The 19,271-nt window shown below is 40.0% G+C and overlaps 1 protein-coding gene across 1 annotated transcript in view; it reads right to left on the reverse strand.

Annotated features, from left to right (window-relative positions):
* Window positions 1–1,152: 1,152 nt before the first annotated feature.
* Window positions 1,153–19,271, reverse strand: part of LOC126234747 (COP9 signalosome complex subunit 6) — a 48,393-nt gene continuing 30,274 nt past the window's right edge. The window contains exons 3-6 of the mRNA XM_049943492.1: window positions 10,203–10,354; window positions 9,930–10,092; window positions 1,719–1,912; window positions 1,153–1,577 (exon numbers count right to left, since the gene is read on the reverse strand). Coding sequence (XP_049799449.1) covers window positions 1,437–1,577; window positions 1,719–1,912; window positions 9,930–10,092; window positions 10,203–10,354 — 650 coding nt within the window. The 3' untranslated portion in view covers window positions 1,153–1,436. The remainder of the gene's footprint in view (window positions 1,578–1,718; window positions 1,913–9,929; window positions 10,093–10,202; window positions 10,355–19,271) is intronic.

The raw sequence follows: 19,271 nt of genomic DNA on the forward strand, positions 1-19,271 counted from the left end.
CTGAAATGTAACGTCCACTGTTAAAAGTGCCATCAACGCGAACAAGAGGTGACCGAGACGTGTAACCAATGGCACCCCATACCATCATGCCGGGTGATACGCCAGTATGGCGATGACGAATACACGCTTCCAATGTGCATTCACCGCGATGTCGCCAAACACGGATGCGACCATCATGATGCTATAAACAGAACCTGGATTCATCCGAAAAAATGACGTTTTGCCATTCGTGCACCCAGGTTCGTCGTTAAGTACACAATCGCAGGCGCTCCTGTCTGTGATGCATTGTCAATTGTATCCGCAGCCATGGTCTCCGAGCTGATAGTCCGTGCTGCTGCAAACGTCGTCGAACTGTTCGTGCAGATGGCTGATGTCTTGCAAACGTCCCCATCTGTTGATTCAGGGATCGAGACGTGGCTGCACGATCCGTTACAGCCATACGGATAAGATGCCTGTCATCTCAACTGCTAGTGATACGAGGCCATTGGGATCCAGCACTGTGTTCCGTATTACCCTCCTGAACCCACCGATTCCATATTCTGCTAACAGTCATTGGTTCTCGACTAACGCGAGCAGCATTGTCGCCATACGATAAACCGCAATCGCGATAGGCTACAATCCGACCTTAATCAAAATCGGAAACGTGATGGTACGCATTTCTCCTCCTTACATGAGGCATCACAACAATGCCTCATCAGGCAACTACGGTCAACTGCTGTTCGTGTATGAGAAATCAGTTGGAAACTTTCCTCATGTCAGCATGTTGTAGGTGTCGCCACCGGTGCCAACCTTATGTGAATGCTCTGAAAAGCTAATGATTTGCATATCACAGCATCTTCTTCCTGTCGGTTAAATTTCGCGTCTGTAGCACGTCATCTTCGTGGCGTAGCAATTTTGATGGCCAGTAGTGTAGTTCCAACAATTACCTTGTACTTTAAACAAAACCTCATAACAACTCCTAATTCAAATAAAACATACCATCTCATTTACAGCAGATGCATTCTGCAGTTTACATACTCTACTTCTACTATTATAAATAATATCAGTTTGAAACAATTCTTAAAATAATTATATTTCAACATAAAATTAAATCAGTTAACACACATGCTGCATTTGGAAAAAACTGAATAATGAAAGCAACATTAGAAAAAGTAACAGCAAAGAAGAATTTTAATTACACTTTCTGAATGTCACGCAAGTACGACAAAGTGGTTTCATAAGAAAAATACCTGACAGTTTTATTTCTGTAGCACACAGCATATTTAACTTACTCATAATGGTTGCTTTTTTATCACAAATACTTAAAATTAGGTTGATGACAAAAAATGAAGTACTGTATGACGCGTTGAACATTTCTTTTCAGTTAATAGCAAGGTGAACGACTTGCAAGGTTGTCACAGATGAAAAGTTCATTTTAAATAATTGTTTTAAATCATTCAAAAAAATATGCCACGCATACGACGACCCATACCCTGTCGATCATAAAGTATATTAAACTTATTGACAAACTGGTTAATATCATTGCAGCCTTTGGTGATTGTTCCCAAATATGTCATAAGACCAACATCATTGCATTGCTGCAACAAAGAAAAATAATGTTAGATACACAAGTAGAAAATTTTAAAAATACGAAAAATACAAGTCTACTTGCTTGGGATACTATCAGATTGTTGACAAATGTAGGTGCTCTAAAATAAGGCATTTTAAGTACAACTCACATTGTAAAAATCAGCACGGAATTGCGGACTTTGCAAAACAGGCAGACGATGGCTAAGGCTATTAGCTTCACGAAGGATTTCATGATTTCTGGGCAACTGCCCAGCCTGCACTGCTCTCACGTATTGCAAGACAAGCTTCACCCGACTGTGCAGCATCTTAATGGCTGAATGCTGTGCAGTGAGATGCTCTGCCACTGCAAGCAAACAAAATGAAGTTAACACTCATGTACAGCAACAATATATAAATAAAACAACAGTGCTGTTGGACTTTTATTTCATTTTGATGCAGCTGTATTTTATTTCCATGTTTCTCAAAAGTCCACATGTATAAAACATTCAAATGATCAAATCAAATGACAAAATACAGAAGATGAGCAATGTCAAATAAAATAACACACTACAACCTTCCAAAAATCATAATTTTACAAGTCATGTAGCAAGAAACAGCTTCAGTTGATAACATGGTGATTAGTTTCTTCTAAGAGTGGAAAAGAACATACATATTATACATTAAAGCTCGCACCACATTTTCCTATCTGGATGTGATGGCTAAGCTCAGGAACTACTATAGAGTTTTCGATACAGTTTTCACTAATAGCTAGACCGATTCATGAGGATTAGTGTATATAATTTGTTACCTATGCCGGACGTGTTGTCAAGTGATACCTGTGCAGTGCCAGGGTTGATCACTACTGTAAATATAATTTTTGCAGCAATTTGTAACACATAAAATGTTTTTCAATGAAGCAGACATGGCAGAAATATATTTTTCAAATGTTAATCTTGAACCGTCAGACATTAAGCTTCTTTCTTCGACATTGGATATAAAAAGAATCAGCCAGAAAAGTATATGTATGCAAAGAAACAGTGTAGGTTGTCTGAAATTTACGGCAAGATATCTCTCATGTGTAGGAAATAAAAGTGGTAAGAACTTTATCATTTTAAGTCACAGGCATTTCTTGTTGTGTCTTTACTAATTCCAGCTTAATACCAGAAACGTGGTTCAAAGCTACAAGCTAGATGGTTAGAAAAACAAATATAGTAAACAGCTTCAAAGCAGCACTAGAGCTAAATGTAAGAGATTGTGAATATGACAGATGAATTAATTAATGTAATAAAATTAACAAATGTTTAAATGTATAATATTACCCTGTAAAGAAAGATGATGAGACTTACCAAACAAAAGCGCTGGCAGGTCGATAGACACACAAACAAACACAAATATACACACAAAATTCAAGCTTTCGCAACAAACTGTTGCCTCATCAGGAAAGAGGGAAGGAGAGGGAAAGACGAAAGGATGTGGGTTTTAAGGGAGAGGGTAAGGAGTCATTCCAATCCCGGGAGCGGAAAGACTTACCTTAGGGAGAAAAAAGGACAGGTATACACTCGCACACACACACATATCCATCCACACATACAGACACAAGCAGACATATTTCAAGACAAAGAGTTTGGGCAGTTGTCTTGAAATATGTCTGCTTGTGTCTGTATGTGTGGATGGATATGTGTGTGTGTGCGAGTGTATACCTGTCCTTTTTTCTCCCTAAGGTAAGTCTTTCCGCTCCCGGGATTGGAATGACTCCTTACCCTCTCCCTTAAAACCCACATCCTTTCGTCTTTCCCTCTCCTTCCCTCTTTCCTGATGAGGCAACAGTTTGTTGCGAAAGCTTGAATTTTGTGTGTATATTTGTGTTTGTTTGTGTGTCTATCGACCTGCCAGCGCTTTTGTTTGGTAAGTCTCATCATCTTTCTTTTTAGATATATATTTTTTCCACGTGGAATGTTTCCCTCTGTTATATTCATATTACCCTGTAAATTATTTAATACTGGAGCATTATCAATAGCGTATGGGTACCTTGCTAGCTTAGGTAGGTAACTGTCAACATCAAATGTAATATTACCCTGTAATTGTTCTGTAAATTATTTAATGCTGGAGCATTACCAAAAGTGTATGGGTGTCTTGCTACCTGAGATAGGTAACTGTTAATATCAAATACTACTAACATTTTGTCCAGTAGCTACTAATCTGTAGCTGATATTTGCAACACGCATAAATAAGCTTTACTTCAGATTGATTTATATGGGGCAAGAGCTACCACAAGTGCAGATTCTGCTGCCAATCATTACAAGCATGTTCAACTACTGGATGGTCAATTTTGGAGTCAGCCAAAATTTTGCAGTGGCGATTCATGCAGACAGCCAACTGGTTAGTTCTCATACCAACATAGAGCACTGTACAATAAATGAAATTATTTGCATTTATGAATATGGACAATCATCAGCAATGAAAATTTGTGCCAGACCTAGATTTCCCACTGATCACAAGTGGTCACCTTACCATTAAGCTATCCGAACGCGACTCACAGCCAGACCCAAACTACCACTGGTTGTCCACCAGGTACGGCTGTAGTCACTCCAGTACCTGTTCCTTCGGACAAGCATGCATGTCCGAAGGGACTCTGCATCGTACTTCTGAACAAGTCAGGCCTGCAATTATTGCACTGTACAATACTTCCAGTATGGCTAGTATGTGACATGGCTACCTTCTTTCACATTTGGCCCTATCTTTGACTGGATATGGAACGTCTACGCACTGGTCCCTCAAAAGATTGGCACAGAAAGATCTCATGTGATTACTCGCAGATATTCTATGGATTTTTCTGGCCTTCAAAGGAGACGCAACTACTGGTAAGACGGTGGTATGTTGAAAGACTTATGAAAGAGGCGATGGGCTTCATGCCAGAAGGTTGCTGGGAATGACTGTAGACTATGGTAGCTAGACCACAGTCATACGGCATCTTGGTGTTAAGGGACACAGCGACAAGCCAACTTTCATACACCCTCTCTTTACGTGGTTCCAAACATCGACAATTCAAATCTATTTCTCTCACTACTGGTTAACAAACTTTTTCGCTTCATAATACTCTCACAGGAAGACCCTCCGCCTTTGCTGGACAGCATGTGCAGTCTGTTATCTGCAGTCTCCCTTCCAATATCAAAGATACTAACCACCTTCCCCACTATCTTCTCACAACAGCTGTTCCACTACCACCACACTACTAGCTCGTCACTGTACATATTTTGTGAGCCAGTGAGCCAGGTACACAAGAGTGATCCTCTTACACATAAGATGCGTGTCAAGAATGACAAATGATGAAAACCACATGCAATGGCTTTTAATGTGGGAATTAACAATATCAACAATATTACACTCATATGCACCTGATTAGGGAGTACAGAATTTGACAGATCACTGGAAGACCTAAGTCAAAACAAGAACCCTGGAGTAGACAACATTTCCTCATAATTACTGAGACACTTGGGAGAGCCAGCCATAACAAAACTATTCCACTTGGTGTGCAAGATACACTAATAAGCTTAAACATTATGACCAATGCCCACCGCTAGATTGAATACTACCTGGTGACATTATGGTCATGTGATCCAGTAAGAAGTGGGGCAGATATGAATGAGGAATCATTTTAGCAATGATACAGGCTGTAAATGGGGAAAAACCCTGCCATAATTGATTTTGACAAAGAGCAGACTGTTATGGCCCAGCACCTGTGAACAAGTATCTTGAAAACAGTGAAGCTGATTAGCTGTTCACATGTTGCTGCTGCTGTTGTGAGCAACTGTGTAAAGTGGTTGAAGGACTGTAAAACTGTGAGTACGCAACAAGCTGATGGACATCCGTGTCTGCTCTGTAAAGTGGAATTTGTGGCGATCTGTAGCAGATCTGGCAACAGAGTATAATGTTGATGCAGGCACAATGATCTCTAAGCACACCATTCAGTGCATATTATTGAAAATGGGGCTCCACAGCAGGAAATTACTGTGTGTTCCCATTGAAGCCAACGACATTTTTGTTGGGAAAGGAATCACTGAGATCACAGTGAATCAACAGAAATGCGTCACCTAGCTGGATGATCTTACGTCTTGATAAACTACGTTAGTGTTAGTGTCCAGATATGCAATCATCCAGGCAAATGGCTACTTCGAACATACATGACACGCATGCATGATGACGGAGGCATTACTGGGCTATGGAGGACAATCATATGGATGTTTGTGGGATGTGTGATAGTAATCTAAGGCACAGCCGTGGACTATGCTACCACTATCCCGTTGACTGCCACAATCCCCATTTGAGGATAGACAAAAATATAGTATTTACTTCATCTTTATTGATTTATTTACTTTTTAAAAAATTTTACATTCATTTTCCCAGTATCTATGTCAATCGGGTAATCCAAAAATAACTGCAGATTGAAGAAAAATATTTTGGCAATTAATGGGTTATTGCAGATCATTGGCATCTCTTCATGCTTAACCTCTCAACATAGTCACCAGTTATCTAGTTTTTATTATTTTGATGGAAACTTAAAATCCCAAGTCTATTGTGGCAACAAACCTTTGAAAAAATAAATTCTCTCAGCCATTTGTTTCAGCTCAGACAGGTACGTGCATGGCTGCTAGTGAGCATCCAGTCCTACACTTAAAGCTAGTCTATTGTTTATATGTTGAGCTGGTTGCCACTAGATACAGTCTTTACTGGGGGAAGCTGCTTTGAATACTCAACAGCAAAACGCACATTTTCAGCCCCATCCTGTATTATCTAGTTTTTATTATTTTGATGGAAACTTAAAATCCCAAGTCTACTGTGGCAACAAACCTTTGAAAAAATAAATTCTCTCAGCCATTTGTTTCAGCTCAGACAGGTACGTGCATGGCTGCTAGTGAGCATCCAGTCCTACACTTAAAGCCAGTCTATTGTTTATATGTTGAGCTGGTTGCCACTAGATACAGTCTTTACTGGGGGAAGCTGCTTTGAATACTCAACAGCAAAACGCGCATTTTCAGCCCCATCCTGTATTATTGCTAAAGTGATTTGAGAAGCAGTGAACTCACACTGATATTTGGCCACAAAGCTAACACGACCTGTGCCCAACAGAAGATGTATGAAATACTATTGGGCACAATCTCTGCATCCATAAATCACCGATCCGTAATTTATGGGAATTGCGTGATTTGGGAGTAGACATTTGGTGCAACATGCCTCTGAAAATCTATCGAGCTCTTCTCCAACCCACCGTGTACAGAATTGCTACTGTATTGTATTCCAAAAACGAACTAAAATGTTATTAAATAAGTGGTCACAATGCTTTGGCTTATCAATGTATAGGAGACTGACAAAATGGCCTCAGGCTTCAAGAAGAACATCATAATTCCAATTCCAATGAAGGTAAGTGCTGACAGATATGAATATTACCAAACTATTGGTTCAAGAAGTCGTGGCTGAAAAACACTGACATGAAATGTGTAAAGAGGAAGATGCTGATCTCAGGGAAGGTCAATTAGTGTAGTGCAGAACGTTGGGACACACAAGGCAATGTTGGCCAAAGAAAGATTTTTGCCTTTCTTTGGTCTTATCTGTTAAGATAAGCGGTAGGGCCAACATTGCCTTGTGTGTCCCAACGCTCACTAAAAATGGGCACAACTACAGGGAGGCAGGACTGGACTGAATGGAAGGTGACTGAGGAACTCCTATTTCAATATCTGCAAGAGCTCCTTGACGGCATATCCTAGACGGGGTCTTGCATTGTTGTGGAGCAGAATGACTTCATGGTGAGTAGCCTGGCCATTTAGATATGATCGTTTTGCAAGGGGTGGTCAAGGTTTGTGAGCATTGATAAACAATCGGCATTATCCCATGCTGCAGGGAATTTGGTCAGAAGTGGCATAACCTTTCTTGCACTTGTGTGGATAGCTTAGAACTGGTTGAGTGGCAGTTGGCTGTGCATGCTTCCACCGGCGACTTTGTCCCTTTGACTCAGCTTTGAAGTGACAACAACGTCTTTTCTCCAGGCAACACGTATTTCCTTCATCAGTACAGTACTGCTTATGTTCATGAGAGTGTCCATTTGACAGGCTTCCTGTGCTGGTTGAAGACTGTGAGGCACCCAATGGTTGCACACTTTGCAAAATTTCAGTCTGTCCTCGATGAGGACACAAACACTCCCGACACTCAATCTGACCTCTGCTGTGATGGCTGCTACCTTGACTCAACAGTTTTGAATAATGAGGACATTTCCCTACTGGACAATGGCATCGATAATGTGGTGTAGCATTCCAGACCAACTGGTCAATGGCACACCTCCCACCCTTCCCTGAATTGCTTGTGACACACCTTGGCCGCTGCAAGAGATATGCAGAGCTCTCTGTGCCATTCTTCAATGGATTTCCATTCACTGCACTACTATTGCTATCAGAAAAACACTAAACACACTAGCTCCTCTTCTGATGCCTCCATTTCACTGTTTCCCACATGACTGCGTGCAGTGGATGGTTAACACATCTATATGTTCGCTCTATCAGCATATGGGTGTGCTCTCATGTCCCTCTAGCTGTGAGTAGGGGGCCTCAGCACTCCAGAGGTTTTTATTTTACAGCCTACAGTTTGTTTCTTTTTGAATGCACCTTATACATTTGGAGAAAGCTTGTGACAATGTTCTTTGGAATACACTCTTTGAAATTCTGATTGTAGCAGGGATAAAATACAGGAAGGAAAGGTTACCTACAACTTTTACAGAACCAAGAGTGTCGATATAAGAGTCTACGGACATAAAATGGAAGCAATATCTCCGAAGTAGCGATGAAGTGGGGATCTTGCCATATGACCATTTAATGCTGGGCCATCAACAAGTGTCGGCATGCGAACCATTCAACGAAACATGATCGATATGGGCTTCTGGAACTGAAGGCCCACTCGTTGCCTGGCAGGACAAATCTCATTTCAAATTGTATCAAGCGGATTTACATGTATGGGTATGGAGACAACCTCGTGGATCCTTGGACCCTGCATGTCAGCAGGGCACTGTTCAAGCTGGTGGAAGCTCTGTAAAGGTGTGGGACGTGCAGTTGGAATGATATGGAACCCCCGATATGTCTAGATACGACTTTGACAGGTGATACGTACATAATCATCCTGTCTGATCATCTGCATCCATTCATGTCCACTGTGCAATGGACTTGGGCAATTCCAGCAGGACAATGCGACATCCCACATGTCCAGGATTACTACAGAGTGGCTCCAGGGACACACTTCTGAGTTTAAACACTTCCGCTGGCCACCAAACTCCTCAGACATGAATATTATTGAGCACATCTGGGATGCCTTGCAACATGCTGTTCAGAAGAGATTTCCATCCCCTCCTACTCTTACAGATTTATGGACAGCACTGCTCAATTCATTCCCTCCAGCAGTACTTCAGACAATAGTCAAGTCCATGCCATGTCGTGTTTCAGCGCTTCTGTGTACTCGCAGGAGCACTACACGATATTAGGCAGGTGTACCAGTTTCTTTGGCTCTTCACTGTAGTAAGCAGGTTCAAATGGGTGTAGGTTGTGCTAGTTAAGCACACATGAAGAGGCTTGCCCACGATAAACTAGCATGGAGAACTGTATCAAACCAGTCTTTGCACTGAAGACCATGATGGCAGCAGCAGCAACAACACATGGACCACCTTCATGGTAACGTCTGTACTGTGCACCAGCACAATGGCAGCAGAGCCCACTGACTGAATTATGTAATTGGAAGACTTGGCAAGAGAAGTAAAAAGTGGCAGCAAACATTCCTAATCCTCACACAATGTGCAAATATTCCAAGATTATATTCATAGCATCCTGTGCAGTGAGGTCATACAATGGTAATGCTGGTGATATCATGTCCTTCAGATAGGGATACAGCTCAGCAACTTGATTGGTACCATTTGAGACATGTAGACTGTGTACTAACACTGTCTGCTCTTGAGGAGCATTACTCATACCTCGCGTGTAAAGGTGCCGATTTGGTAAGTAAATAAATCTTCCAAATAGAATGAGTCATATGATTTTTTATTAGTCATGTCACAAAAATTTTATTTCCTCAACTATTAGATAACCAACACAATGGAGAAAAAAGGGCAGAAGCAATTTCACTTTAAGACTACATCCCACTCCAGCACAAAGTGAAATTTTTATCAGCTAGTTTGATTAACTTGCAGAATCAAATGGATTACACTCTGAACTGCAAAATGCATAACAATTTATAATTTAAAATCTGAGAAATTATTCATCTGAACAAATAGCTTCATTTTAATGAAGCGAAGTAGGATTTTTGAAAGACATTGCTGTCATAAATATTAACCTAAAAACTCCTTATCTTACCTAAAGAGCTTTCACCAGCCTCATTAGTTGACATTCTAGCCACGTGATCAACACCAATCCGTTCTGCTTCCTCTGTAGCCAACGTATAATGTAACTCCACAAAGAGCATAGTGGCTTCACCACCTACCAGATCTATGACTGACTCATACATCGCAACTGGAAGCTGCAAATAAATAAAGATGATAAAGGCAACCTTGATACATCATTAACAGTACAATTCTTAATCATAAGTAAAAAAAAAATGCACTTTAACCAAAGAGTGACCATACTTACGTCACTGTGCCTAGCTTGTGGGTTTAACTTTAGCAGTACAGGACTTTCATTAATCTGACAAATCTGCTTGTGAATCTTGATATCCTTATCATCTGGTTGATCACCAGTTGTATACCATCCCAAGAAGTCCATATCACTGAATACCTGTTTAACTGATCAAAATGTTTGAAATTTGTAATGAAAATGTTCAAAATATTAGAATTCTAAAAATTATCTAAAACCATATACTGTGGCACACTATGGAAAAATTAAAACTGTATGTGATTAAAACTGTGTGCCCGACCGAGACTCGAACTCGGGACCTTTGCCTTTCGCGGGCAAGTGCTCTATGAACTAAGCTACCAAAGCACGACTCACGCCCGGTACTCACAGCTTTACTTCTGCCAGTACCTCGCCTCCTACCTTCCAAACTTTACAGAAGCTCTCCTGCGAACCTTGCAGAACTAGCACTCCTGAAAGAAAGGATATTGCGGAGACATAGCTCAGTTCGTAGAGCACTTGCCCGCGAAAGGCAAAGGTCCCGAGTTCGAGTCTCGGTCGGGCACACAGTTTTAATCTGCCAGGAAGTTTCATATCAGCGCACACTCTGCTGCAGAGTGAAAATCTCATTCTGTATGTGATTACTTTTTTTTATTTAATGTAGATATAACTAAACAAAGATGATGATATGTGAAGTAGAGAAATCAGCGCACTCATTTATTTATAAAAATGATTATTCAGAATGCCAAGAACCAGCAGCAGCTGTTAGGTTGTGTGTGTGTGTGTGTGTGTGTGTGTGTGTGTGTGACAGAGAGAGAGAGTTCATTTACTGGATGTCCAGGCCTGACAAATAAGTCAGAGGCTAAACAGCATTCTTTACTTGATGTCACTGTGCTAGAAGAAACTGGTATACATACCAGCAACTTCCCTTTAAAACACTACAAGAGTTTTAATGACTTCACAGATGGGAGTGCTGTGTTATTGGCACAACATATTTTGTGGAAACTCAATCAGTGATTATTATTCCAAAAATGTAAAATTTTCACTCCACGAATTTTCAGATTGGTGTCATACAACAGAACAATATTACTGCTAGAATATTTGCATTTTGTTAGCAAACTATAACAGAAGTTATATGTTGTTGTTGTGGTCTTCAGTCCTGAGACTGGTTTGATGCAGCTCTCCATGCTACTCTATCCTGTGCAAGCTTCTTCATCTCCCAGTACCTACTGCAACCTACATCCTTCTGAATCTGCTTAGTGTATTCATCTCTTGGTCTCCCTCTAAGATTTTTACCCTCCACGCTGCCCTCCACTACTAAATTGGTGATCCCTTGATGCCTCAGATCATGTCCTACCAACCGATTCCTTCTTCTGGTCAAGTTGTGCCACAAACTTCTCTTCTCCCCAATCCTATTCAATACTTCCTCATTAGTTATGTGATCTACCCATCTAATCTTCAGCATTCTTCTGTAGCACCACATTTCGAAAGCGTCTATTCTCTTCTTGTCCAAACTATTTATCGTCCATGTTTCACTTCCATACATGGCTACACTCCATACAAATACATTCAGAAATGACTTCCTGACACTTAAATCTATACTTGATGTTAACAAATTTCTCTTCTTCAGAAACACTTTCCTTGCCATTGCCAGTCTACATTTTATATCCTCTCTACTTCGACCATCATCAGTTACTTTGCTCCCCAAATAGCAAAACTCCCTTACTGCTTTAAGTGTCTCATTTCCTAATCTAATTCCCTCAGCATCACCCGATTTAATTCAACTACATTCCATTATCCTCGTTTTGCTTTTGTTGATGTTCATCTTATATCCTCCTTTCAAGACGCTATCCATTCCATTCAACTGCTCTTCCAAGTCCTTTGCTGTCTCTGACAGAATTACAATGTCATCGGCGAACCTCAAAGTTTTTATTTCTTCTCCATGGATTTTAATACCTACTTCGAATTTTTCTTTTGTTTCCTTTACTGCTTGCTCAATATACAGATTGAATAACATCGGGGAGAGGCTACAACCCTGTATTACTCCCTTCCCAACAACTGCTTCCCTTTCGTGTCCCTCGACTCATATAACTGCCATCTGGTTTCTGTACAAATTGTAAATAGCCTTTTGCTCCCCGTATTTTACCCCTGCCACCTTTAGAATTTGAAAGAGAGTATTCCAGTCAACATTGTCAAATGCTTTCTCGAAGTCTAAAAATGCTAGAAATGTAGGTTTGCCTTTCCTTAATCTTTCTTCTAAGATAAGTCGTAAGGTCAGTATTGCCTCACGTGTTCCAGTATTTCTACGGAATCCAAACTGATCTTCCCCGAGGTCGGCTTCTACTAGTTTTTCCATTCGTCTGTAAAGAATTCGTGTTAGTATTTTGCAGCTGTGGCTTATTAAACTAATTGTTCGGTAATTTTCACATCTGTAAACACCTGCTTTCTTTGGGATTGGAATTATTATATTCTTCTTTAAGTCTGAGGGTATTTCACCTGTTTCATACATCATGCTCACTAGATGGTAGAGTCTTGTCAGGACTGGCTCTCCCAAGGCCGTCAGTAGTTCCAATGGAATGTTGTCTACTCCGGGGGCCTTGTTTCGACTCAGGTCTTTCAGTGCTCTTTCAAACTCTTCACGCAGTATCGTATCTCCATTTTCATCTTCATCTACATCCTCTTCCATTTCCATAATATTGTCCTCAAGTACATCACCCTTGTATAGACCCTCTATATACTCCTTCCTGCTTTCACTTCTTTGTTTAGAACTGGGTTTCCATCTGAGCTCTTGATATTCATACAAGTGGTTCTCTTTTCTCCAAAGGTCTCTTAATTTTCCTGTAGGCAGTATCTATCTTACCCCTAGTGAGATAAGCCTCTACATCCTTACATTTGTCCTCTAGCCATCCCTGCTTAGCCATTTTGTACTTCCTGTCGATCTCATTTTTGAGACGTCTGTATTCCTTTTTGCCTGCTTCATTTACTGCATTTTTATATTTTCTCCTTTCATCAATTAAGTTCAATATTTCTTCTGTTACCCAAGGAGTTCTACTAGCCTTTGTCTTTTTACCTACTTGATCCTCTGCTGCCTTCTCTACTTCATCCCTCAGAGCTACCCATTCTTCTTATACTGTACTTCTTTCCCCCATTCCTGTCAATTGTTCTCTTATGCTCTCCCTGAAACTCTGTACAACCTCTGGTTCTTTCAGTTTATCCAGATCCCATCTCCTTAAATTCCCACCTTTTTGCAGTTTCTTCAGTTTTAATCTACATTTTATAACCAATACATTGTGGTCAGAGTCCACATCTGCCCCTGGAAATGTCTTACAATTTAAAACCTGGTTCCTAAATCTCTGTCTTACGATTATATAATCTATCTGATACTTTTAGTATCTCCAGGGTTCTTCCATGTATACAACCTTCTTTCATGATTCTTGAACCAAGTGTTACCTATGATTAAGTTATGCTCTGTGCAAAACTCTACCAGGCAGCTTCCTCTTTCATTTCTTAGCCCAAATCCATATTCACCTGCTACATTTCCTTCTCTCCCTTTTCCTACTACCGAATTCCAGTCACCCATGACTATTAAATTTTCGTCACCCTTCACTATCTGAATAATTTCTTTTATTTCATCATACATTTCTTCAATTTCTTCGTCATCTGCAGAGCTAGTTGGCATATAGACTTGTACTACTGTAGTAGGTGTGGGCTTCGTATCTATCTTGGCCACAATAATCCGTTCACTATGCTGTTTGTAGTAGCTTACCCGCATTCCTATTTTCCTATTCATTATTAAACCTACTCCTGCATTACCCCTAATTGATTTTGTGTTTATAACCCTGTAGTCACCTGACCAGAAGTCTTGTTCCTCCTGCCACCGAACTTCACTAATTCCCACTATATCTAACTTTAACCTATCCATTTCCCTTTTTAAATTTTCTAACCTACCTGCCCGATTAAGTGATCTGACATTCCACGCTCCGATCCGTAGAACGCCAGTTTTCTTTCTCCTGATAACGACATCCTCTTGATTAGTCCCCGCCCGGAGATCCAAATGGGGGACTATTTTACCTCCGGAATATTTTACCCAAGAGGACGCCATCATCATTTAATCATACAGTAAAGCTGCACGCCCTTGGGAAAAATTACGGCCGTAGTTTCCCCTTGCTTTCAGCCGTTCGCAGTACCAGCACAGCAAGGCCGTTTGGTTATTGTTACAAGGCCAGATCAGTCAATCATCCAGACTGTTGCCCTTGCAACTACTGAAAAGGCTGCTGCCCCTCTTCAGGAATCACACGTTTGTCTGGCCTCTCAACAGATACCCCTCTGTAGTGGTTGCACCTACGGTACGGCTATCTGTATCGCTGAGGCACGCAAGCCTCCCCACCAACGGCAAGGTCCATGGTTCATGGGGGGAGGAGAAGTTATATACACAACTGTAATTGTTGTAGGTTCACAGTCTTGTAAAAATTCTGTGAAAGACTTCATTTTTGCCATTGGCTCTACATTTATTAAAATCCACTATTGCAATTTCAACCTTTTGGTCATTTTTAAGTGGGTAACAGTTGCTGTATGCACAGCAGCAGTGTGGTGTTGGTTACTTATGTATGCGGTGACACAAGCTTTATTTCATGTGTGCTTATCCGGTCTGTCATACAATGATGGTGTATGTGACTATGACTGACATGAGGACTAGAGTCTCATGTCATTTTTATTTATTTTAATGCTGACTACAGCTGTGATTACACTGCCTGTTACCCACTTGAGAGTGACCAAAAGGTTGAAATTGCAATTGCAGATTGTAATAAAAGTACAGTCAACGGTGAAAATTAAGTCTATTTTTGAAAGTTATTTAAGTTGCAGTCAATTACTGACTATGTCAATAAACAACTTAGTCATGTTTATACAACTGATCACTGCATTCTGTGGATGAGTCCCATGCTCTGTAATAACAACCTCAGTATTTGATGTTGCTGAGCAAGGGTCATACAATAATTTTTAAATGAACACACCGGCATTTTACTGTATTAGTGTTTATTTAACTACAACCCAGGTTTTGGCCTTTTATGTGGTTTTTGAGTCACTGAGTTTATGTCATTAATATATACATATACATTGCAGAACATAAAGTTCAAAATTGGCCACAAATTAAGAAAAATATTCACTCCCCACGGAATGCCAGATGTAAAATAATCTTGTAAAAAGACCAGTAAATAATAGTGGGAGCAAATCATATTTACTAAAAACAGTTTTACTTTAGTAAATAAAAGATGATGCACTATCAAAACGACTCAAGGACATGTGTTCATCTTTTATATACCAAAGTAAACCTGTTCTTATTAAATATGGTGTGCTCCCACTATTATTTGCTGATCTTTTTACAAAATGATGGCTTTTACAACGCATTTCGTGGGGAGTGAATATTTTTCTTAATTTATGGCCAATTTTGAGCTTGATGTCCTGCAATGTATGTTAAGGACACAAACTCAATCACTTGAGAATGGCGTAAAACCTGCGTTGTCGTTAAACAAACAACAATACAGTCAAATGTCAATGTTATCATTTAAAATGAGATTTCAGTATTGTTCAGTTTAATAAAAACAAGCATGATTTAGAATATAAAATTTGCACATGGAATATGACAGTGTATTGTGGCAGAGCACAGGATTGAAATATGCTGAAAACAGGGCTTCTGCAGTTGTTCTGTCACTCCATCTTTACCTGAATTAACAACAATTATATTGGGGGGGGGGGGGGAGGAGGAGGAGAAGGAAATAGTTTTAGAGGAACAGTTTGCAAAAACTGAGTGGGTTTGCCTAAAGATGTGACAAGACAAACTGAATAAAGGTGAGGAAACTGTAACATACACTGCAGATGGTAGTATTATGTTTATGAATTGGAAAGGAACACATGAGGCAATACTGACCCTATGACTTATCTTAGAAGATAGATTAAGGAAAGGCAAACCAATGTTTCTAGTATTTGTAGACTTAGAGAAAGCTTTTGACAATGTTCACTGGAATACTTCTCTTTCAAATTCTGAAGGTGGCAGGGGTGAAATACAGGGAGCGAAAGGCTATTTACAATTTGTACAGAAACCAGTTGGCAATTATAACGAGTCGAGGGGTGTGAAAGAGAAGCAGTGGTTGTAGCCTATCCCCAATGTTATTCAAACTGTGTATTGAGCAAGCAGTAAAGGAAACAAAAGAAAAATTTGGAGTAGGAATTAAAATCCATGGAGAAGAAATAAAAACTTTGAGGTTTGCTGATGACATTGTAATTCTGTCAGAGACAGCAAAGGACTTGGAAGAGCAGTTGAATGGAATGGACAGTGTTTTGGAAGGAGGATATAAGATGAACATCAACAAAAGCAAAATGAGGATAATGGAATGTAGTCGAATTAAATCGGGTGATGCTGTGGGAATTAAGATTAGGAAATGAGACACTTACAGTAGTATATGACTTTTGCTATTTGGGGGGCAAAATAATTGATGAAGTAGAGAGGATATAAAATGCAGACTGGCAATGGCAAGGAAAGTGTTTCTGAAGAAGATAAATTTGTTAACATCGAGTATAGATTTAAGTGTCAGGAAGTTGTTTCTAAAAGTATTTGTATGGAGTGTAGCCATGTATGGAAGTGAAATGTGGTGCTACAGAAGAGTGCTGAAGATTAGATGGGTAGATCATGTAACTAATGAGGTGGTACCGAATAGAATTGGGGAGAAGAGATATTTGTGGCACAACTTGACCAGAAGTAGGGATCGGTTGGTAGGACATGTTCCGAGGCATCAAAGGATCACTAATTTAGTGCTGAAGGACAGTGTGGAGGGTGAAAATTGTAGAGGGAGACCAAGAGATAAAAAAACTAAGCAGATTCAGCAGGATGTAGGTTGCAGTAGGTGCTTGGAGATGAAGAAGCTTGCACAGGATAGAGTAGCATGGAGAGCTGCATCAAACCAGTCTCTGGACTGGAGACAACAACAACAACAACAACAACAACAACAACAACACTCAAAAAATACACAGTTATTACAAATCCATAGGCTTATCACAGTTTGTTATGGTTATGGAATATGACAGTGTATTGTGGCAGAGCACAGGATTGAAATATGCTGAAAACAGGGCTTCTGCAGTTGTTCTGTCACTCCATCTTTACCTGAATTAACAACAATTATATTGGGGGGGGGGGGGGAGGAGGAGGAGGAGAAGGAAATAGTTTTAGAGGAACAGTTTGCAAAAACTGAGTGGGTTTGCCTAAAGATGTGACAAGACAAACTGAATAAAGGTGAGGAAACTGTAACATACACTGCAGATGGTAGTATTATGTTTATGAATTGGAAAGGAACACATGAGGCAATACTGACCCTATGACTTATCTTAGAAGATAGATTAAGGAAAGGCAAACCAATGTTTCTAGTATTTGTAGACTTAGAGAAAGCTTTTGACAATGTTCACTGGAATACTTCTCTTTCAAATTCTGAAGGTGGCAGGGGTGAAATACAGGGAGCGAAAGGCTATTTACAATTTGTACAGAAACCAGTTGGCAATTATAACGAGTCGAGGGGTGTGAAAGAGAAGCAGTGGTTGTAGCCTATCCCCAATGTTATTCAAACTGTGTATTGAGCAAGCAGTAAAGGAAACAAAAGAAAAATTTGGAGTAGGAATTAAAATCCATGGAGAAGAAATAAAAACTTTGAGGTTTGCTGATGACATTGTAATTCTGTCAGAGACAGCAAAGGACTTGGAAGAGCAGTTGAATGGAATGGACAGTGTTTTGGAAGGAGGATATAAGATGAACATCAACAAAAGCAAAATGAGGATAATGGAATGTAGTCGAATTAAATCGGGTGATGCTGTGGGAATTAAGATTAGGAAATGAGACACTTACAGTAGTATATGACTTTTGCTATTTGGGGGGCAAAATAATTGATGAAGTAGAGAGGATATAAAATGCAGACTGGCAATGGCAAGGAAAGTGTTTCTGAAGAAGATAAATTTGTTAACATCGAGTATAGATTTAAGTGTCAGGAAGTTGTTTCTAAAAGTATTTGTATGGAGTGTAGCCATGTATGGAAGTGAAATGTGGTGCTACAGAAGAGTGCTGAAGATTAGATGGGTAGATCATGTAACTAATGAGGTGGTACCGAATAGAATTGGGGAGAAGAGATATTTGTGGCACAACTTGACCAGAAGTAGGGATCGGTTGGTAGGACATGTTCCGAGGCATCAAAGGATCACTAATTTAGTGCTGAAGGACAGTGTGGAGGGTGAAAATTGTAGAGGGAGACCAAGAGATAAAAAAACTAAGCAGATTCAGCAGGATGTAGGTTGCAGTAGGTGCTTGGAGATGAAGAAGCTTGCACAGGATAGAGTAGCATGGAGAGCTGCATCAAACCAGTCTCTGGACTGGAGACAACAACAACAACAACAACAACAACAACAACAACAACACTCAAAAAATACACAGTTATTACAAATCCATAGGCTTATCACAGTTTGTTATGGTTACAGAAAGATATGTTTACCAATCTACCATCATTGAGGTCAAAACTGAGGGAAGGTAATTCACAGTTGGGCAATGTCACATAGCAGAGGAGCTTGGGGATGGGAATGATAAAATAAGCTATCAAATTAATGGAGGAAAGAGAAGGATTTGTGTTCAAAGTCAAATTAATGACAAGATCACAAAGAGAGAGAGAGAGCACAAGCTCAGAACCCAACAAGGATAGGAAACAAACCCACCAATTTCTTTACAGAGAACTCATCAGGGAATTTTTCTTAAGCAGTTTATGGAAACCACAGAAAATCTAAATCTTGAAAGGTAAACAGGAAATTGAATCCAAATTATTGTTAGAACAATCCAGTATTCACCTCAACTAATTTGAGGAAACTGCAGAAAACGAAAAGCTGAATGAAAGGCAAGGTTAAACACAGCTCCCCCATACACTGCAGGCACTGGGCCATTATTGCCAAAGACTTTCTGTTTAATACACTGCAACAGGAAATGGATACCTTCTCTAAAGTTATGTGAACATCCAACACTTATCAAGTTACTATAGCATGAGTACTATACTGAAATACACAATTTGT

Source organism: Schistocerca nitens, chromosome 2, assembly GCF_023898315.1.
Source record: "Schistocerca nitens isolate TAMUIC-IGC-003100 chromosome 2, iqSchNite1.1, whole genome shotgun sequence".
NCBI classification, from domain to species: Eukaryota; Metazoa; Arthropoda; class Insecta; order Orthoptera; family Acrididae; genus Schistocerca; species Schistocerca nitens.